The 22702-nt window shown below is 41.8% G+C and overlaps 1 protein-coding gene across 2 annotated transcripts in view; it reads left to right on the top strand.

Annotated features, from left to right (window-relative positions):
• Positions 1-22702, top strand: part of mpp7a (MAGUK p55 scaffold protein 7a) — a 93978-nt gene that overhangs the window by 57771 nt on the left and 13505 nt on the right. For both annotated transcript variants that reach the window (XM_046852963.1, XM_046852964.1), the window contains exons 8-13: positions 365-450; positions 609-683; positions 767-963; positions 1766-1827; positions 18174-18344; positions 22007-22087. In XM_046852963.1, the coding sequence (XP_046708919.1) occupies positions 365-450; positions 609-683; positions 767-963; positions 1766-1827; positions 18174-18344; positions 22007-22087 (672 nt within the window). The remainder of the gene's footprint in view (positions 1-364; positions 451-608; positions 684-766; positions 964-1765; positions 1828-18173; positions 18345-22006; positions 22088-22702) is intronic.

Genomic DNA, 22702 nt, shown 5'->3' with positions numbered 1-22702 from the left:
ATAAACTGGGCATTAATGCCCAGTCTCCTCTTCCCAGTCTCCTTCACACTCGGTTTTCATTAATGTCCTTTGTGACTTTGCCTTTTGATTAGTTCTCAATTTGGTTTTGTCAGTAAAACTGTTAAAAATGTCCTATACTTATTCTTCAAATCAACACTGGAATGGAGCTTGTGAAAGAGAGACAGATCTCAGAAGAGCAGAAGTGTTCACAGGAAACATAAAAAGTAGAAAAGACATGATCATGTGTTGAATCCTGTGAGGTTCTTGCCATGTTTTGCTGAAATGTTACCCTATAATGTTTAAATTCTGTTCTCTTTTTCTCTGTATATAAAACCTGCTTCCTATTATACCTTCTCCTCTGTAGGGCTAATCCATGTGGGAGACGAGCTGAAGGAGGTCAATGGATCTTCAGTGGAGGGGAAGAAACCAGAGGATATCATTCAGATTCTGGTGTGTAAGAAAGAGGAGTGTGTGTGTGTGTGTGTGTGTGTGTGTGTGTGTGTGTGTGTGTGTGTGTGTGTGTGTGTGTGTGTGTGTGTGTGTGTGTGATGGAAGTACAACATTACTGGCCTGGAAAGTAAGACCTTAATTTCTGGTTTGATCTGCAGTCTCAGTCTGAAGGTGCCATCACGTTTAAAGTGGTACCGGGGCCTGAGAGCGAGGGTCCTGCAAGCGAACACAAGGTAACTGCACAAGACAACAGTTCCACATGAAAAACACCAGTGAATACATTTCTGATAATCTGATTTTCTCTCTTTGTGTGTAGATGTATGTGAAGGCTCTGTTTGATTACGACCCGGAGGAGGACAAGGCGATTCCCTGTAAGGAGGCAGGAATGAACTTCAGGAAGGGAGATGTTCTGTGGGTCATGTCTCAGCAGGATGCTACATGGTGGCAGGCCAAAATAGAGGGCGGAGCCAACCCTCGTGCTGGACTCATCCCCTCTAAACACTTCCAGGAGAGGTGAGGGCATTATCTGTCCATCCCCTCTCTCTCTCTCTCTCTCTCTCTCTCTCTCACACACACTTACTCATTCACTCACTCACTTTCTTTCTTTCTTTTTCTCTTCCCTAAATTTTTTCTTTCAGTTTTTTGTCCTTCCTCATTATTTTTACTCTTTTTCTTTTGTTCCCTCTCCTTATTTTTTTTCATCTGTTTCTTTCATTTCTTTTTCTTTTACAAATTAAAAATGCAAAAAAGGAAAGAAAGAAAGAATAAAGGAAAGAACAAAAGAAAGAAGAAACAATTAAAGAGTAAAATTGATTAAATAAAAAAATATATAATAATAATAAAGAAAGGAAGGAAGAAAATGCTACAGGTGTGTGTGTGTGTGTGTGTGTGTGTGTGTGTGTGTGTGTGTGTGTGTGTGTGTGTGTGTGTGTGTGTGTAGATTGTTGATAATTGTCCCATATCCGTGTGCTCTGTAGTGGTTTATTCCTCTTATTGCATGTTTTTTGGACTTTGGATGACAGGACATTTTTTGTCAGTTTATAGTTACATTTAATTTGAAATCAGTTCAATCCTGCATTACAGCAGCTGTGATCCATCCTTCCCTCTCCAGCCTTTCTCTCTCTCTCTCTCTCTCTCTCTCTCTCTCTCTCTCTCTCTCTCTCTCTCTCTCTCTCTCTCTCTCCTCTTTTCCTAAAGCTACAGATAAACCACAGCTTTTCTACTGACATTGGAGACTCCTTCCTGAAATCAAGTTCTTTCTTTAATCTCTCTCTCTCTCTCTCTCTCTCTCTCTCTCTCTCTCTCTCTCTGGTAGGAGATTAGCTCTCAGACAGACAACATCCAACACACAGCCTCAGAAGGTGTCTCGGAAACCATGTGAGTCTAACACACACACACACACACACACACACTCACACAATCAACATCATCATCTTCAATAAGGAAAACACTTGAGATCTTCTTGTTTGTGGCTCCACACTGATGTTCCGGGGAGATGCTCTCGGAGGCAGCTGGTGTGTTCTGATGTATCTGAATGGAATCCTGGAGGAGATCTTTAGGCTCCATCAACCTGCTCTGCTGCTGAGATGGTACCAGGTGGATTGAACTCTGGAGAAAAAAATCTTCAGGTTTTAGGAGTTTTCCAGGAACGTTGCTGCTGATGGACCGTGCGTGTCAATCAATTTAGCCCCGCCCATTTAAAAAAAGTGCTTATGTCACAGCACTGTTGGATTCTTGAATGTGATTGGCTAAATTTTTTTACATTTATTTAAATATTTATGAGCCACTAAAGGAATGTGTGTTTTTTTTAGACTCCTATTTTACCCCAAAACACAAAAGAAAGTTATTTTTTTATATATATTCATGAGCCAATTCAGGAACTTGTAAGTCAATCAAATAAGCCCCGCCTACTTTAAATGCCACAGAACAGGAAGTTTGGTTTGCTGACGTCACAGCACTGTTGGTTTCTCGACTTTGATTGGTCAAGCCGGGAGACGTTCATTTAAATATTTATGTGCCTCTTCAGAATCGTCAATCAAATAAGCCCCGCCTACTTTTAATGTCACACAATAGGAACAGGAATGTCACTTTGCTGACATCACAGCACTGGATTCTGAATTTTGATTGGTTTAAAAAGGAGGCGAATAAAATAAGGTCAATCAAATAAGCCCCGCCTACTTTTTTACACCACATAACAATGGTAGCTGTGGGGAGGAAGTGGTAGCTCAGTGGTTAAGGCTCTGGGTTGCTGATCAGAAGGTCTGGGGTTCAAGCCCTAGTATTGTAAAGCCTGGCACTTTTGGGCCCTTTAGCAAGGCCCTTAACAGGTTCTCCAGGGGCGCTGTATCATGGTTGACCTCTTAATGTTGCAATGTTGGATTCCTTTGAATTCTGACTAGATGAATGATTTCAGGATAATTTCATGTCATCCAAAGGTTGTAAGTTTAAATCCCAACCACACCAAGCTGCCATTGCTGGGCCCCTGAGCAAGGCCCTTAACCTCATAGCTGCTCATGCATGAATGAGATAAATGTAAGTTTGCTAACTGAAATAAGGTTCAGTTTACAGTTCCCCAGGAATGTGGAAACATCTCCAGGGCTCCGACCCCAGTGAGTTGAACACGATGACGGATACTGATCACTCGCTTTCATGGTGTTTTTGACACGGTTTGTTTTTTTCTCTCTCACTTAAACCCTCACACTCGCCCATTTTCCGTCTTTTTCTTCTCTTTATCTCCGAGGAGAGCCAGAGAAGCTGTTTTCACTTTCAGCTGTCATCTCTGTGCACGAGGGCGTCTGTCCACCCGCCCGCCCGCAACCTCACGTGTGAAACACCAGACTCATTAAAGCGCTCCGGCTTTGAGTTACACGTTCTTTCCCTCTCTTTCTCTCTCTCACTGTGGTCTAAATAGTAGGACAGGAAGTCGTTATCGTTTGTGCTCGTTATCGGCGTTTATCTCATCTTGTGATTCTCTGTGACAGTTGTTTTGACTGAGCTGTGTGGGTGGGTGGGTGGCTGGGTGTGTGTGTGTGTGTGTGTGTGTGTGTGTGTGTGTGTGTGTGTGTGTGTGTGTGTGTGAAAGGAAAGACCTGGGCTACATGTACACTTTTGATTTGAGCTTATTTTGTGGAATTAGGAACACATGACGCTGAGGAAGCCTCGAGAGTGGCTCCAAATGTTCCCCTGTCATAGAAATGACTCAGCCGCGTGCATAAACACACACACGCACACACACACACACACACACACAAGCGATGGTAAGATTCACTGATGGGCATCGACATAAAAGTTAACTATGTGATGCATACATTTAAAAAAGTGCATCGTGATGCATCGACCAATATTTTCCTTGCAGATCGATTTCTCCTCGCTTGCTTCCTTGCTGCTACGTGAACGTGACGTATCGCAACACTACTGAGACCGAGGCGTGTCCTGAGATTCACATAGAATACAGATTAACATGGCAGAGGCAGAGCTGTAACTTCCTGCAGACACAACAGGAAAAGAATGTCTGGTTTTATTTCATCTTTGTTCTTTTTTTGCACTAGAAATGCGGGTGTGTAAAGGGGCCATGCATTAGAAGTCAGAAGGCACTTAAATGAATTGATTTGCTGTCTGTCTGAACTGAAGGAATAAAAGTGAGCTATCTACCATATTCGAAGAGCATCATATGTTTTCTGTGGCACTGTACTGCATGGTGTTGAATCGAATGGAAATCGAATTGCACTGCATTGTAATTGTGGTGAATCATATTAGGCCTTAGTTATAGAGATGCACATCCATAAGACACACCTCATTAAACTTTCACTTAAAACTCCACGCCAAATAATAAAAAAATGACTTTTTGGGTGCATCCTAGACGTAGTTTGTGCATCCTAGACATTGTTTGTGCGTCCTAGACATTGTTTGTGCGTCCTAGACGTTGTTTGAGCGTCCTAGACGTTGTTTGTGCGTCCTAGACGTAGTGAGTGTGTCTTAGATGTAGTGGGTGTGTCCTAGACGTAGTTTGTGCGTCCTAGACATTGTTTGTGCGTACTAGACAAAGTAAGCGTGTCCTAGACGTAGTTTGTGCGTCCCAGACTTAGTTTGTGCGTCCTAGACGTAGTGGGCACGTCCTAGACGTAGTTTGTGCGTCCTTGATGTAGTGGGTGCGTCCTAGACGTAGTTTGTGCGTCCTAGACGTAGTTTGTGCGTCCTAGACGTAGTTTGTGCGTCCTAGACGTAGAGGGCATGTCCTTGATGTAGTGGGTGCGTCCTTGATGTAGTGGGTGCGTCCTTGATGTAGTGGGTGCGTCCTAGACGTAGTTTGTGCGTCCTAGACGTAGTTTGTGCGTCCTTGATGTAGTGGGTGCGTCCTAGACGTAGTTTGTGCGTCCTAGACGTAGTTTGTGCGTCCTAGATGTAGTGGGCGCGTCCTAGACGTAGTTTGTGCTTCCTAGACGTAGTTTGCGCGTCCTAGACGTAGTTTGCGCGTCCTAGACGTAGTTTGCGCGTCCTTGATGTAGTTTGTGCGTCCTAGACGTAGTTTGTGCGTCCCAGACGAAGTCCCCATTTGCTGTTATTAAAAGCTCAACTGTTCTTAGATGTTCCACTAGATTTTGGAGTGTGCTTGTGAACATTTGTGGAGATTCATTCAATTGGGTTAAGTTCAGAGCTCTATCGCAAAAGATCTTCAACTCTAAACCCATGGAGGTGGCTATGTGCACAGGATTGTGCATTGTCATGCTGGAACAGTTTTAGGGAGGAACCACATGTAGCTAAAAAAGTCAGGTGTCCCAATACTTTTGGCAACAAAGCGTAGCTCATGGATAATTTGTGTTTAACTTTTACACCCCTGCTCAAGGACTAACCTGACGTCATGGCTGTTACTGGCTGAGTGTGTGAGTGATTGTGTTGTAAAAGCGTGTCATTATTATATTATAAGTGATGGTGCATCATGGATGTAAAAGCCTTCACTCCTCCTTCACTCTTGCTCTTTATTGCGGCTTATAAACTACATGTTAAAGTCATTGTGTCACGTCTGTGATGAGTCCATGTTATTTTATGGCTCTTGCCTGCGTGGCTCCGACCTGCTCAACTCTCGGCACTCAGGCTTTTCTGACGTATTTACGTTAGAATAGACTTTTTTCAAATGGGATTATTTTGGACGTTTTAGCTGCGTTATTGTTCTAATAAATGTCTTTTAGCTGACATTCCACCAGAATGCAACCACCACTGAGCCTTTATACACCAAGCAGAACACCTTCAGATAAACATCTGGGAAACCCCTGTAGAACCAATCCATCCAGCTCTGATGGGACAGGAACAAACAGCAAAGGAAGAACATTTTCATGATTGTCCATGTGATCACAGTCTGGCTGTGGAGATCAAATACATCCATTTAAAACTCTGCCTACAGAGAGTGAGAAGTATAATCAAAGGCTCCTCTCACCATGATCTGTTTACTCCTGTACCATCTGGAGAACACTCCTGGAGTCTGCTACAGTTTCTTCCCAGCGTCAGCCTTCTGAACTCAGACCCTGAATTGCACAAGACTCTTATGACCCCATCCTGATCTCAAACTCTGACCCATACCCCTGATCTTGCCCTAAGCCTCATTCTCTACCTTGCTTTTCCGCACCTTACTCTATAATTACTACAGGATCTCAGTATCTTCACCTCATGGTCACTTGTGTGCCTCCATCTTTGTGGTCAGAGTTTAGGGAAGAACCACATATGGCTGGAAATGGCTGGTGTCTCGATACATTTGACCAGGCAGTGAAATAATCGTGATATGATATTTTGGTAATTTTGACGACCCTCTCCCCTAAATAATCTCTACAATTCCGGATGCACCGTTTGGAAAAATCAACATTAAGGACAAATAGGAAGATTTGTGTATGTTAATAAAAACAGCCTGAAGTAAAATAAAATTAAGTTAATAATTAAATAAAATTATTAGTTTAATTAATAATTACAAGTAATAATTAAAATTGTAAAATTAAGTTAAAAAAAGATTATATGGAGAAATAAGTGTACAATTATTGGTATTCTTCAATTTTTTACAAACAGATTTATTTATTATTATTCGTATTATTATTATTAGTAGTAGTAGTAGTATAATAATGACATTATTATTGCCTTCAATATAGAAGATTGTATAAAAAGAAATGCAGTATGAAGTGAAATAAAAAAGCAAAAAAAAAAATTTCTTTTGTTTTTGCATTATAATTTTTTTTTACAGATTTTATAAATTTTTAAAGACAAATATTGTGCTCTGGCATTCTATATAAAATTATAAAACTGTGTATAAAAAATGATCGCAAACATTATTTTCACAAATGAACTGTTCTTGTTTTTGTCCATGTGCTGCCACGACGCTGTCGGATCTCCGACTTGTCCCAGGAAACCTTTTTTTTTTCCTCTTTCGCGCCTCTTGTGGCTTCGGGTCCGAATCCAAACCATTCCGTCAGGAGCTGGTCCATTGGTGTGACAGTTCGGGATCTGTTTGGGATCTGCAGGCTCTGAAAGCGGTGCTCTGACCAGAGACGAGTGTATCTGTGTAATGAGAAGGCTGTTCTGTGTAGACTCCTGAAGAACAGGATGAACGAAAAGCCAAACAGGCAATTTTGCACTCGTTCTCATATTCTCGTCATAAACGAGTGTAGTTTATGGTTTTCCTGTGTGCTCCCAGCATGCTCAGCCTAAATAGCTCTTTGTATAAGTTAGATATATGGCAGTTTAAAGGGTTTGGGCGAGTTCCATGCCGATGCGGTGGAGGGTTCGGACGTCTCCTGTTGTGGTCGGCTCGGGCCGCCGGGACGTTTCCGAGTTCGCTCTTTCGCTTTCGGGAGCTTCTCTTTCCTCCTGCTTTCTATCATTGCCGTGTCACTCAGAGAACTTTTTCATCACAACAGTTTCAGCTCTCTCACACGCACACACACACACACACACACACACACACACACACACACGGTCACGTCATGCGCCCTTGAGCATTGGGGGCAAACTGAGGACAAGAGTGTCCTTGTGCTCTCCAGAACTCCTCATTAGGTTTATAACAATGTTTTTACTCCATAAAGAACTTTCCTCCAGATCTGAGAATTTAAAGAGTTCCTCACTAAAAAACTTTTTTTTTTATCTCCAACCCTTATTTTTTATAGACCCTTTCAAACAAGCACTTGAGGGTTAAGGGCCTTTCTCAGGGGCCCAGCAGTGGCAGTTTGGTGGTGCTGGGATTTGAACTAACACGCTTCCACTCAAAAGTTCAACATTACTGCGCAGATGGCTGTGGAGATCTGCTTATGTGGTAGCTCACTGGTTAAGGCATTAGACTTGGGATTTGAACTCATGACCTTCTGGTCCAAACACCACCAAGCTGCCACTGTTGGGCCCTTGAGCCAAGGCCATTAACCCTGACCCAAAAGTATTGCAACGCCTGATTTTTTTTTTTTTAAGCCATATGTGCTGGTTCTTCAAAATTGTCCCAAAACGGTTGGAGGCACACAATTGTATCGGAAGTCTTTGGATGCAGTAGCATCAAATTTACCCTTCACTTGCGGTAAGAGACTCAAACCTGTTCCAGCATGACACTGAGCACAAAAGAATTGAGAAAGACTCTGAGATAAACATTAAAAAATAAACCTTTATGGAAAATCTATTTCACCTGTCCATATGCAGCCCTTAATCAAGAAGCTGGGAGCACAGTGTTTAAGGCTCTTGGTTACTGATCAGAAGGTTATGGGTTTAAGTTCAGTAAAGCTGCCCCTCATTGGGCTTTTGAGCAAGACCTTTAACCTTCCGTGCTCCAGAGGGACTGTATCATGGCTGCCCCCATGCTCTGTCCCCGGCTTCCTAGCATCACTGGGAATATGTTACGAGGAAAATTAAATCCTCCTGATCATTTTGTGCGAACCTCATTGTTTATTCCACGCGTTACCTCATTTCCCACTTTCCGATTTCATGCTACGTCATTCCCTACTAGCGGCGTGCAAATTCAGTGGAAAACATCCTGCAAATTGATGAAGTTTGACCACGGTTTCAGACTGGTGAGCGAGAAAGCTTTGTTTTATTCGCTTCACCCTGCAGGATCATTCTCTAAATAAAAAACATCATCCGGTGATGAGATCACATGCGATTTGTTTGACGCTAAGAAACAATCGGCAATCCAACATGGCTTCTCCGATCTCATCGTCTGCCTCTGCTTGTGTACCCCCCCTCTTGTTCTGCTCACTCCATTCCGTTCTCCGTCTCCTACTCGTTCTTTCCGGTGGAGGCCGGAGTGTTTGTGTAGGCTCTTGCTTTTTGTGAGGTCATGCCTCAACTTTCATTTGATTTAACAGGACATGTAGTGTGCCTAGAGTTTAAAAATAACACCACACAGTTCGACGTGCCAAGCTCAATCAGCTGCGGTCATCCTGTAGGGGTCAGACCTTCTCGACGTCGATGCGAATGCCCTCCCTTTTCCCACTTTCCGCCTTTTCATTACCGGCCTCCTGACCTCAGCTGCAGCCGGCCGAGCCTGACAGCAAGTCGTTCTGTCTGCCCTGCTCAACACACTCCGGGTAACAAGAGAAGGTTCTGTGGGGGGAAAACACGTACCCCTTAAAACAAAACTCCTCTTCAGCAGCTCTGCCAGCACTCTGCTAATGCGATTTAAGCCTGGTGCGCTCATACTTGTGCTGTCGTGAATCGCGCAGATGTTTTCTGCGTGCTCCTCGGGTTTCAGCTGGTGGGACGAAACGTGGGTGTTTGGGTGCTAGCGTTTTTTTCCCCTGTGGTCCTCATGACTGAACTTTTGCTCGGGTCTCTCTGTGCATATCGCACCTGTGTGTATCTGGAGCGAGGTGGGAGTCGGGTGTACATGACGGACGGAAACGTTCACTCCTCCACAAGCTCTGACTTCATACATCATGTATGAACAGAATCCTCTTCAATCCATAAAGGGACAATGTGGCTACAGGTTTTCATCCTAAGGAGCCAGAACGTCCAATGAAGTCCAATGTGAACTGATTAAACAGGTGGACTCAGCTTTGGCTCATGATTGGTTGGGAAACAAAAAAGTTGCTGCCAGAAACTTTAAAAAAAATCTGCTCTAAATTTGGCATGTAACCATTTTGAGGCAACAAGTGGACATTTTTAACCCACACACTAATTACTGCCGCTTGCAGCCGAGGTGCTCAAGGGACTTTTTATGGCCATGTCCACACTAATACGCTTTTTCGTTTGAAAACAAATATTTTTCTCTCTGTTTTGGCCTTCAGTCCACACTGAGATGGCATTTTCAGTCAATGTAAACGTAGCTTTTTTTGTGTGTGGATTGTGTGCGAAAACGGAGGCTTTTGAAAATGACACCCAACTTCTTTTTAATAATTGCCATGAAGTTTTAAAGAGCCGAAAAATAAATAAAAGGAAATGACACGGGTCGAGGCGTCTTATGTTTTTGCTCTTGTACAGTACAGGGATGTGTGGATAAGAAACTTATAGGAAACGATTGAAAATGTAAAGTGTGACTGTGGAGATTTTTTCGACGAAAACGCCGTTTTCAAATTTATCTAGATTAGCTGACTGGTCTGAGGCAAGACCTGAAACTGCTCTCCAAAACATCTAGTCTTAGATGAAAGCTCCAATTAACAACAGGGAAAGTGTAAGAGAGGAAAAGCCGAGAAAAACAGCAAGGTTAAGTTCCTTCATTTTATCCAAATCTGAAAGGCAGCTTGTAGGATAGGTAGGATATGTGGAGGTGGTAGTTTATTGGTTATGCTGTGGAGGTTATGAGTTCAAATCCCAGTCATGCCAAGCTGCCACCCCTGGGCCCATAAAAGGTCAGTTGTAGGAATGGGATAAATGTAAGTCGCTCTGGATAAGGGCATCTATCAAATGATGTAATTGTTTATTTTTAAACGATGGGTGAAGACCTGCCGCTTCCTGAAACACTCCTGAACTAGCACTTATTCTCCCTGTTTCTGTCTTTGTGTAAAAAAATCTATATAGAAAGAATACTTAGAAATAAGATAACAATAAGAAATTCTTTCTTGGGGTCAGAGCACAAAGGCAACAATAATACAGCCCTCCTGGAGCACAGAGGTTTAAGAGTAGCGATTGGCAAAACCGGGGCCCCCGACCTTCTGATCATAAACCCAGATCCTCAACCACTACCACTTCTTCATAGATGTAATTTGCTGACTGTGATTAGTTTGTTCAGCATTAGTATGAATGACTGAAGGCTATTTGATCTTTGGTTGATCCATGGTCAATTAGTACCAAATTTAGTAATTTATTTGTTAAAATGTCCACCAAATCACCAAAACGTCCTACAGACAATAATCGAACGTTTGCTGCATCCCAAATAGTAATGTTATTCCGCACTACTTATACCAGAACTTTTAAACCAGGGATTTAGTTCACTTTTAAAGAAAAGTAAGCAAAAAGTGGAGGTTGAAAAAGCTTAGTACCTCATGCTATACACTGTACTTGTGTATGACGTAGCTTATATTAAGGCAGGATCATCTATTGTTCATGACTTTATATAAATTTGAATTCTTGAACTTTGCATGAATCACATTATAAGCTCCACCCCTTCTGCTACACAGAGTAGGTTGCAACAATTATTTTTAAAGCATCATCTATGTAAACTCCTGTGTTTTTTCTACTAAACAAACTACTCTCATTAAAATATAAATATATGTATATATAACTTAATATATAAGTTTGACATCGCAGCCGTAGCCTCGGGAGACGGTTCGTGAAGACCGAATTGTTCTCCTTGCTCTCCTGAAACCCGTTTCAATGTAAAATATGTTTACCAGACAATCCTTAAAGGTCCTTTTGATTTAGCATCGAGGTCTAGAAATTGGATCTCCAGTATTGGTGATCCAGAGAGAACAAGATGTCACACACACACACACACACACACACACACACACACACACACAATTCTCTCGGGCCAAATCTTGACGTCCTACGCTATTCTTTCTCCGCTCCTTGTCTGGTTCTAACGAATCAGGATTAGCGTTCCATGTGATCCATCATCATGAATGTGCCCCAGGAAGCTGAGAAGAAACACTACACCATGCTGTCGGAGCGAGACGCCTCGCAGAAGCACCCCGTACAGCCAAAGTCGTTCTACAGCACCGCGTACAGCTAAACATCCGGCTGCAACGCAACATAGACTCGGCCGCTGAAAGAGTGAGAGAGGCAGAAAACAAAAGCAGATGAAAACATTGAGGAGGAGAAGTTGAAACCTGGAAAAGCCATCAGCCCCCAGACTCCAATTAAGGATGGAGTTATGGAAAAATTGAGCCTGTTGTATGTATTTATATATATATATGCACACAAATAAATATACTATATTTAGTATTAGGTCACCTGACCTTTCCTGCTATATGTGGTCCTTTTTCAAACTGTCACCACAAAGCTGGAGGTACTGTAATAACATTTTGCATTGACTTGAACTTGGAAACCCAAACCTCTTCCAGCATGGTTGGTGGTTCTGGGATTCAAGCTCACAACATCCTGATCAGTGGTCTGATCAATGGCTGAAGCGTAGAGCTACCACTTGCTTGGGGTAGGTGGTAGCTTAGTTGGTAAGGCATTGGATTTAGTTCCAAAGGTTTTTTAAATCCCAGCCACACCAAACTGCTAGGATCCAGTAGAGTTCCTCTGGCTGCGGATATTTGATCTTATTCCTGTCAAAAGCAGAGCACTTGACCACAGACATGCTTCTATTACCTGATTAAGAAAACCCCAAAGTCCAAAAATAATGTCTTTCTCCAGGTTACAGAGATGACTGTGGGATAAAGTTGCACCTCATAACTGGCGACATTTTCCCTCACCATTATCAAATTTTTCAAAATACAAAACTCTGGTAATTTAGTTTTGGTTTAAATGTTATACTTTTAATCCCAAGGTTGTAACTTTAAATACCAGCACAAACCGAGTTGGAAAGTTGCATTATTAGCTGTAAACACTCTTTCCCTTTCTTTCTATCCTTAAAAAAAATGAATTAATAAAATAAAAGAACAGCTTGTCATGTAACAAAGAAAGCCGAAAAAACGCCTCTGTCCTGAAGTGCTGAAACTGAAGACTCCCTTCATAACAGTCATATTAAAGTCAACAGTTGTGTGTGTGTTTTGTACCGTTTATAAAATGTAAAGGTAAATTATACAGTGAAATTCTTACTTTGCATCTCCCAGAGCACAGGGTCAGCCATGATACGGCACCTTGAAGTTTAGAGGTTTAAGGGCCCCAAGTGTGGCAGCTTGGCAATTCTCTGGCTTGATCCCCCTGACCTTCTTAGCTGTAACCCAGAGCTTTAACAACTGAATGGTAATTATTTCTTCCTCTATCCAGTGGCTTGATTGAGCAAACTTTATGCTGGTGAAGAACCTGAAGCTTTCCAGGAGCAGTGGTCAGTGGAGGTCAGATATTGCTCAGCTCAAGCTCTGGGTTTATTGTAAAGAAAAGCAGAATATGTAGGTGTGATCGCACATGGCCCTCTGATGGCTTGAGCAGGTGTGTGGATGAGGAAAATCGGAGTAGCAGTTTTGGCCCACCTCCTCCTCGTCGTCTATGATCCCACTTGGCGCAGCTCGAAGCATAAACGTACTAATGATCCCAGCTGGCAGCCCAACAACTCTGTCTGTGTGTGTTTCCCCTGATGCATTAGCTAACATTCTTGCCTTGACATTCCTTTGTCTGACGAGCTCCGGGATAGGACCGAGAGGAAAAACAAATACCACTCTATGACACAAGCCGTCTTTTTCTCCTTTTAGCCGACAGGAGCGAGAGTAACCGAGCCTGTATCGTTTTGAGCAGAAAAAAAACACTTTCCACATATGCACTTCAATGGAAAACGGCTTCTACAGTGTCGCTCCCCAGACACCAGTTCCTCCGCAGTACAGCTTAAATCAGAGTATTGTCCAATACATATTTCACATAGCACTGCTAAATAGTTGTCGTTTTCTTTTTTTCCTTCTTTTTTTAAGCATCTGCGATTGCGATCTGATTTTTTCTTATTTTTTTTCCTTTCCTCGTCCTGCTGCAGGAAATCAGGTCGCTCATAAATGCCGAATATGGAAAGAGGGTTGCTGGGGTTGGGGTACGCTACTTAAAAGATTGTTGTCCTTCTGAGGACCCGATCCAATAATCCCGAATCCAGTTAACATGCACACTTGAGGGATCAAAGGTCTCTGTACATGCACTAAATGGAGAGTTCCTCCGGAAACCGTTTGATGTTGGGGGTCTCCTTGACGCTCCTCCAGGGTCCTGTGCGATATCCGTAATGTTTTCCGCAGATGCCTGTAAATGAGGGGGTGAGTGATCCTGAATGACACACGCCTTAACGTTTACATTAACCGTACACTATACATATGTCCTTTTAAATTTTCAGTGCTGCCGAATAACCGATTTTGATTGGCAGTAAGCAGCTCGGACCTGTAATGCAGTTGAATTTATATAAATGTATATGTCAGGGGTCCCACAAAAGTGATCGCCAGTATTATTGTAGAGATTTAATTCTGATTTCAAATGTACTTGCCTCAGAATGATTAGTTTATGTAATGCACCTTACAGACCTACTGTCATAATTTTTTTAAAGTTTTTATATATTGCTATTGAAATCAAAACATTTACTTACTTATGCTGATGGTTAGTGGAGGAATCTAACAAATAATTTGTCGACTTTAATCACTAGAGTTTGACTGAGAGTGGATTTGAGCGACGCCGATATCTAGGCCGGATCGTACCTGCCGAAATCAAACGATAGTTTTTAAAATGAATAAAAATTTTTTTTTAAAAAAACATGAAACTTTTTCAATGCATAAATTAAATTATATAAATAATTCCTTATGAATATTTAATGTAATACAGTGCTCTCCGTGCAGAGCGTAGTTTCACATGTGAAAAACTCAAATAGCACATGGCATCAGTGCGGCCCGCAGTTTGGGGAACCCGATATACATTATACATTTTTACAGAAAGAACTCTTATTAGAGACTACTTAATTGAGTAATATTTAAGGAACGAGTCCAGTATCAGAGCTGAATTGAGGTAAAGATGGATGTTTTTGGACAGAGACAAGATGGAGTTTGGGTTTGTAATTGGACAGATGATGTTTTTTCCCCTGTCCCATTAACCTTTACCTATACTCACACACACACACACTTTCATGCTTTACTTATTTTGGATTCCTCCATTATTCTTGTTGGGACATGGACTGGTATATAGACTGGATTTCCTTGTGAGGAAAAAACATAAAATTCATGCAAAATCAAACAAAAATGTCTTGATTTTTTTTTCTCTTTTTTCTTCTTCCAGATTCTAAATCTTTTAAGAACTAAACCGGAGGAATAATTGTACATCCATGTACATCCTCTGCTTCGACAAATCAGTACAACATGGAACAAGCAAGAAAACAAATTATAGGGTGGGGTCTGTTTCCATGCTGCCATATGTTGAGACAGAAATACAGTGTGCCTTTTTTTTTTTGCAAAAGTAATCAGGCAGGTATGACTTTACTTAGGGTTCGGAAATAAAGCTATTCAGTATCACTCAGTGGTATGTGTATATTTCCTGTCTGACGAATCAGTGAGAGGAAAGTCATGTGATTATTTGACCCGACACTTTTAACAAGCCTTCTCTTATCCTCGATTAACACGTCTTTGCTTTTTATTTAACACCAGATCCGTTGATTTGAGGCTTTTGGCATTATTTCTTCCCTTTGGGTCTCTTGTTTTAATATTTATAGTGGCTCAGGGCCCCTTTTTTGTGGCACTCAAGTTGCAGCAACAACTTCTGCCCAAGCTCTGGAAAATTGGGAGGATCAGTGTGCATGTGTACTCTATATTTACACTGAATTTAGAGGCTTTAATAAGCCTGTTTTTTTTTTGTTTTTTTTCCCTCTCATTGGAAAGGGCCAGTTTGATTTGCGAGCTGCTAGTGCAGTAATTGTAAGTTCCATCGCGCCAACGAACCATTTGTTAGACGGTTGTAGGTCTGGTGTAGACATGGATGCATGTTCCAGCCATTATTCACCATGTTCAGCACCAGGAACTGGAAAACGTTGCTCGGCCCGTGTCTGTTTTCCATATTTATACCTGTTACTAGAAGTTGAAGCTGTTTCGGATGGACCGGGTTTTGCTAGGACACTTCTTGTCATCCCTTGTGATGATTTGTCTTACCAAGATGCATTCTTCTGAGAAAACGAGAGAGCGAAATTTCAATTAATGTTCCATAACTATATCCAGAGTCCGGAATACCGGACGATTTTTCCCTCAGTTCTGGAATGAATTCATTTCCATCTAATTGAAGGAAAGGGAGTTTTTTTGGGGGGAGTGTTCGATCCAAGCCTTGATTTATTTATCCGTGATGAAGCGGTGGGCAAGCGTTTTGGCTCTTCTGTGCCGAGATGTCTATAAGGCTTTATATGATTTTGAAAAGTTGGATTTATGAAGTCCCTTCAAGTGAAGAGCAGGAATTCGTCCTGACTGGCCGTGATGGAGTAGCTACGCACCTGCCCTGAAATGAAAAACGACTTGCGGTGCGTCATTTACCCCGAAAGGCATGAGCGTGTACTCAAACACACTGTCCTTGTGTGTCAGGAACCCGGTCTGGGAGGGATTTGGGTCCGAGTGGTTGTCTGAGCATTACCGTTAAACATTGCAGCTCCTTCTGTGGCTCATTAATGCGGATAGTTTTACCAAAACAAATGCGATTCGATTAAATTACGGGTTACGCGCACAAGCGTCGCGGCTTTGCCGGTTAACTCGAGCGGAAAAAAGTCAGTCCGGTGTAATTTTATACTGAGGATACATGCTTGCATAAACAGACCAATTAACTCACACACACATTTGTACAACAGGGACAGGGTTTGACTTATCGTGTGTTTCATTTGTATCCTTATCTATTATTAAGTGACCCTATTAAGTGAACAGACTGTAAGCGACCGTTCTTTACATCTGTAGCGGGCACTGTGGAAATGATTACGACAGGGGTCTTCAACGTTTTTCAGATCAAAGGCTGAAGAGACATGGGGCAGGGACCCCTGATACAAAATGTCTCAAACAGCCACTTATATAAATAGAAATCAATCATATTCCACTAGTTCATTTACATGAACTTCAGCTTTAATTTTATTAAAACTTTAAAGTAAGTTATATTTTTAAAGTTACATTTTTATATAGATTTTTTTCAAGATTTTTTGAAGACCGTTGGATTAAGCAGAATAAATTAGGTCCTCTTCTTTCGCCCTTGTTGCACCAGTCCATCATTTTCATCCTTGCTCAATCTCTGGTGTTTTGCATCAACCATCTAGAGATATACCAGTGCCATTTGGATCCCACTTCATTAAGATTTTGGACTTTGAGGATAAACAACCTATTAATCAAGACTCAAAATAACATTCTACATATGCTGTTTCTCGATCATTAAACATTTATAGGCATGGAAGAGTTTGTTTCAGATCTCAGATGTTGAGCTAATTTATGAGTTGCTCAGGAGCTCCTGGTTCCACAACTTTAACTGACATTACTCATAATCACACACTTTAGTGCTCAGGATATTTCTTACTCTCTGGTGTTTTTAAGATTTATATTCACACTATCATCCAAATGAGGATGGGTTCCTCTTTTGAGTCTGGTTCCTTCCTCATATCATCTAAGGGAGTTTTTTCTTACCCCAGGCTGCTCATTATGGATAAATACCAATAATATACTTTTATTTACATTTTTTGGTTCTATAATTCTTACATTCTATAAAGCTGCTTTGAGACAATGTGCATTGTAAAAAGCGCCATAGGAATAAACTTGATCTTTATTTGTTTCCATTGTTGTACCTTCTGTTCGTTTAGTCACTATGGGGTCTAGGGCATGTTTTTCTGGGCTGCTTAACTTTGTGTTTTTTTACTTCCAAAATCTAAACGAGAAAGTGACTGTCTTTTAAACCTAATTTTAAAACTTATTTGTTTAGATTAGCGGATAAACATGATGCTGGTTATTGTATTATTATCCTGATAATTTTCTTAATGATCATCACTCAATTGTATGGTGTCCTTGAGTATTTTGAAAGGTGCCTTTAAATAAAATTTCGTTATTATTATTATTATTATTATTATTATTATTATTATTATTAAAAAAAAACCACAAGCAGAAGCGCACTCCGGGGTAAAAATGCAGTGACGAAGGCAGACCTGGAATAGTAGGTATCTTTAATTTAGTACTCACGCTAAACAGCGACTGCCCCAAATCTGGCAACTCAAATGAGTTGTTTTAGTTGTTTTAGTTGGTGTCACCGCTCATGATCTTCCTTCCGCACATAAAAACCCGTCAGCTGTAATGACTCCTGTTTTGGGTTCCTTCACGTCTCTCTATTTTACCTCGTCTGCTTCAGGAAGACAAATATGAGGACGTGGAGAATTGATTACTGAAGGGTCCAATTTTGCAAACAGAAACAGGTCTGTTATAGAAATTCTGATTGCATTACCGCCTGATTGCGAGACGGCAGTCTCTTACCTTCGGGGTGGTGGTTGCTTACTGATTAAGGCTCTGGGTTACTGTTCGGAAGGTCAGGGGTTAAAGCTGCCACCCGTGGGGCCCTTGACCTCCAGGGGAACCCTCTGAGCTCCAGGGACACTGTATCATGGCCGACCCCCAGCTTCATGACATCACTTGGATATGTGATGAAAGAACTTCACTGTACTATAAAGGAGATTTCTTTCTTCAACCTTTGTTTTGTGTTGTCTTTTCTAGCCGTTTTACGGAGAAGCTTCCGTCTGAGCAAAAGGGGGAAAAAGACGAACAAGTCGATGTACGAGTGTAAGAAGAGCGATCAGTATGACACGGCGGACGTCCCCACTTATGAAGAAGTTGCTCCATACTGTCGAGCTCACGGGGCCAAGCACAGACTCGTCGTCCTGGTTGGTAAGTTCTGCTATGGACTGTACCATTCTGTATTGGGGTAAAGACATTTACAATTACAACGGCCACCCTTATCCTGAGCAACAGTTATTTCATTTATGCAAGTGAGTAGTTAAGGGGCCTTGTTTAAGGGGCCAGCAACTGAAATTTTAACTTACAACTTTCCAACTGAGAAGTTAAGTGGTAGCTTGGCAATGCTTGGATTCGAACTCATGACCTTTCAAACCACTTCCAACATCTTAACAATGCAACTGTTGTACTAATATTAAATGTAGATATTAGGTCTAACCAGGTTTCTACTCTACTAGCCTTATTTATTCTGATATATATATTAGTATAAAATGTACATACTGGGTAAGGAATTAAAAAATATATTGTTGTGCGGTCAAAGGAAAATAAACTACAATTTTAGTGTGATGATGTGGAATGTCGTGGAATGTCAAAGATGGGTTTATATTTCTCTGATATCTCAGCAACAGTTTAATCATTACACTTTTCATTAAGGAAAAGTCACATTTAATGTCTATTTCTGTTTAGTTTGGAAAAGACGGCCTCGGACTACACTTGAGCAGTTGATAATCTCAACAACTGTCAAGGTTCTTCCTCATGACTTCTTGGGGAGTTTCTCCCTAATTTGGGTAGTTCAAACTAAGAACATCTGGTAGTTTAGAGTTGGTAAGGGGAGGTGGTAGCTTAGTGTTGACTGTGCATCTCAAGCTTATAAGTTCAAATCCCAGCAACACCAAGCTGCCACTTCCGGGCCCCTGAGCAAGGCCCTTAACCCTATAGCTGCTTAGTTGTATATATGTGTAAGTCGTAATAAGTCGCATTGGATAAGGTAGTCTGCCAAATGCCGTAAATGTACAGTGTTGGACTTCTAATCAGAAGGTGGCGAGTTAAAATCCCTGCACAACCACGATGCCACTATAGGGCTAGTGAGCATGGATCTTAACCCTCAACTGCTCAGTTGTATAAATGAGATAATTGTAAATGCACTAAATGTACATTTAATGGGCTAGCCATGATATGTACATTTAGTGCATTTACAATTACCCTCAACTGCTCCACAAGAGCCGTAACCACTGAACCACCACTGGCAGCATTGGGATTCGAACCCGTGCCTCCCACGCTTCCATTTATGCCGTAGAACTGATAACGTAACACAGAAGCTCGCCGTTTACGCTCCTAGCCGAAAGTCGATCACGCCATGTGTTTTCCCTCTGACAGATAAAATTGTCCGTGACTGTGGGATTTATACGAGGCTTTCTTTAGCGCCGGGTCACGGCGATACACCGCGCTGGGCCTCGTTACCTTTCAGTTAGCCGACGCGTATGGACTTTATCACAGCCCGTACGTGCGCTCTCGTCACGACGCCCCAATTAGGCCTCTGCTATTGCAGTCAAGCTAATGCAAATATTTTCAATTAGCTCTCATCATACGGAGGACAGTGTCATGGACAGTCTCAGCGCTGACGAAGCAAAGACCCCGCCGTCCGCACGTCTGCCGCGTGTTTGCTCTGGGTTTATTTCAGCCTGTTTTTCTGTCCCGTGAGATGAACCTTCTTACTTTTCCTGTGCCGTATTTTCTTTTCCTCCCCCCTTCTGTCCTCTCTTGTTTTTCTTCTCTTTTTTTTTTTGCTCTATTATTGTTCCTGTCTTTCTGACTTTCTCCATCCTGTCGTTCTTTCTCGTTTTATTTTCGTAATGAATGTATTTCTTTGTTTCGCTCTTTCATTCATTCCGCATGCAGACATTATTTTTGAATTCTGATCCATTAGTTTGAATAACTTCCTGTTTTTCTTTTTTCCTTCCATTCTCTCTTTCTCCTTCTCTTTCTTTCTTCTGGTTTTCTTGTGCAACATGGTGTCGACTCCGAGCTTTTCCTTCGCCTTGGTTGTCGCTCTGTTTTGTTTTGTTTTGAGAACTGTCTTTTCTTCAATTATCTAAAACTGAAGCCTCTGAGGCTTCCACACCAAGTTCCATCATCTCCATCTCCAGGTTTTAACAATGTTCCTTTGTGTTCCTCAATGTCCGTCTTTCGACCAAACATCCCAATAAATAAATATCTTGCCTGCTTAGATTAAACAGGGAGGTCAAAAGTATTCAGACTTTTTCCATCCTTATGCACTTCTAAGAAGTTGGCAGCACGCAATCGTCCCTGTTCCAGTTCCATGAAGACTTTTTCCACAGGTTGGAGTGAAAGATCTCCTGCTGTAGAGCTCTCCAACCCCTATTGAACACCTTTGTAAGGAAGAGATTGGAACGCGTGACTGCACAGGAAGGAATTGGAACGCGTGACTGCACAGTCCATAATTGCTCCTCAGGAACTTGGGAAGTTCTCCTCTATGCAGACCTCCCCTAGCGTGAACTCTTTCAGTAATCTTGGTCTACAGGAGATTTTCTGTGGACCAGACGGTCTATGACCTAACTGTGTGTGTGTGTGTGTGTGTGTGTGTGTGTGTGTGTGTGTGTGTGTGTGTTAAAGAACGTCTGCTGCTAATGAGAGACCTGATCGACTCTGACAGTTTTACTGCTGCTGCAGCGTTCACCATCCACATTTACTCCTCATTAACTCCACTAATAACTTCCACTCTTCTGGGAAGATGTTCCTCTAGATTTCTGTGGTGATTTGTTTGCGATTCAGCTAGTTAGTATTTCCTGATGGTAGGTGAGGAAGTGAGGAGATCTTCCACTCCAAACCCATGGAAAGCAGATCTTCATGGAGCTGAATTTGTGCACAGGATCAGTCGAGTGTCCCAATACCTTTGTCACAGTGTATATTCTGGAAGTGTTCAGGCTGACTGGGTGTCTGCTGAGCCCATTAAGAGATTAATACACACACACACACACACACACACACACACACACACACACACACACACACACAGAGTTGATCTACAGGACCTTGAGCACTTCTGCATCCTGATAGAGAGGATGTGTGTCTAAGAGAGAAATAGATAGAGAGATGGAAAGACAAAAAGAAGGATGGAAAGATATGCACAGACAAAGATGGATGGATGGAATGGTATATTCACAGACAGATAAATAAAAAGGAAAGGAGGAAAGAAAGATATTCACAATGAAGGGATAGATAGATGGATGGATGGATGGATAGATGGATGGATAAAGGGAAGGAAAGATATTAATCAAGGGAGTATAAATGGAAAGGAGGGAAGGAAAGGAAGAATGAAATCTATACACAGACATGGGATGGAGGGTGGATGGATGGATGAGTGTGTGAATGAAAAGGAAGGAATGAAAGGATAAAAGAAAGATATAAACAGGGAAAGATGGATGGAAGGGAAGGAAGGAAAGATATAGACAGACAAGGATGGATGAATGGATGTAAAGGAAGGAATAGATTGAGAAAGAAGGGAATTAAGTCGTTGAAGGGGTGAAGCAGAATGAATAGGAAAAGAGAGAAAGAAAGGGAGGAAAGAAAGCGAATAGAGATTAACAGGGAGAAGGTAAAAAAAAAGGGAGTAGAAGTATTGAAAGGGGGAAGAGAAGTAAAGGACAGAGAGAAAGGTAAAGGATCACTATTGTGTGTCTTCTTTGTTCAGATAATTAGTGTGTGTGAGGAGACTAATGATCAATAAAATTCTGGAAATCTCTTTTCTCTCTCTCTCTCTCTCTCTCTCTCTCTCTCTCTCTCTCTCTCTGCAGGTCCTACAGGTGTGGGTTTAAATGAACTCAAGAGGAAGTTGCTGATTTCTGACCCACAGCATTTCAGCGTCACCATCCCTCGTAAATCTACACACACACACACACACACTTACACACTTACTTTTCTCTTTTACACACACCAAAGAACGAGGGAACAAAAAATAGTTTGGCCTATCCTAAATAAAATATTTACTTTTAATACTGATCTATCACCAGTGCGCTCTCTCTCTTTCTTTCTCTTTTTCTCTTCCTTGTTTTCTCATTCTCTCTGTCTTTTTTCCCTCTCGATCTCTCCCTTTCTCAGCATCCAGGAACACATTCTTTCAGGACATGCATCATGTTGGGAGTGAGACTCAGATTTATGTATTTAAACAGGCAGTGAGATGGAGTGAGATGGAGTGAGAGAGAGAGAGAGAGAGAGAGAGATGGATTAAAACAGAGGAGTAGGAGTGTTAAACAGTGGCCAGAAATGGAAAAGAGAAAGGGATGAGTGTCAGCGCTGATAAAAGCATATTAAGAGCCCAAGTGTAATGAATGTGTCTGATTCTGACTCTGGGATTAAATCCTCATCCACACTCTAGAATTGTGTGTGTGAGCGCGTGTGTGTGTGTGTGTGAGCGCGTGTGTGTGTGTGAGCGCGTGTGTGTGTGTGAGCGCGCGTGTGTGTGTGAGCGCGCGTGTGTGTGAGCGCGCGTG

The sequence above is a fragment of the Silurus meridionalis genome, chromosome 7 (assembly GCF_014805685.1).
Source record: "Silurus meridionalis isolate SWU-2019-XX chromosome 7, ASM1480568v1, whole genome shotgun sequence".
NCBI lineage: Eukaryota > Metazoa > Chordata > Actinopteri > Siluriformes > Siluridae > Silurus > Silurus meridionalis.
This window is presented reverse-complemented; position numbering and strand designations above follow the sequence as displayed.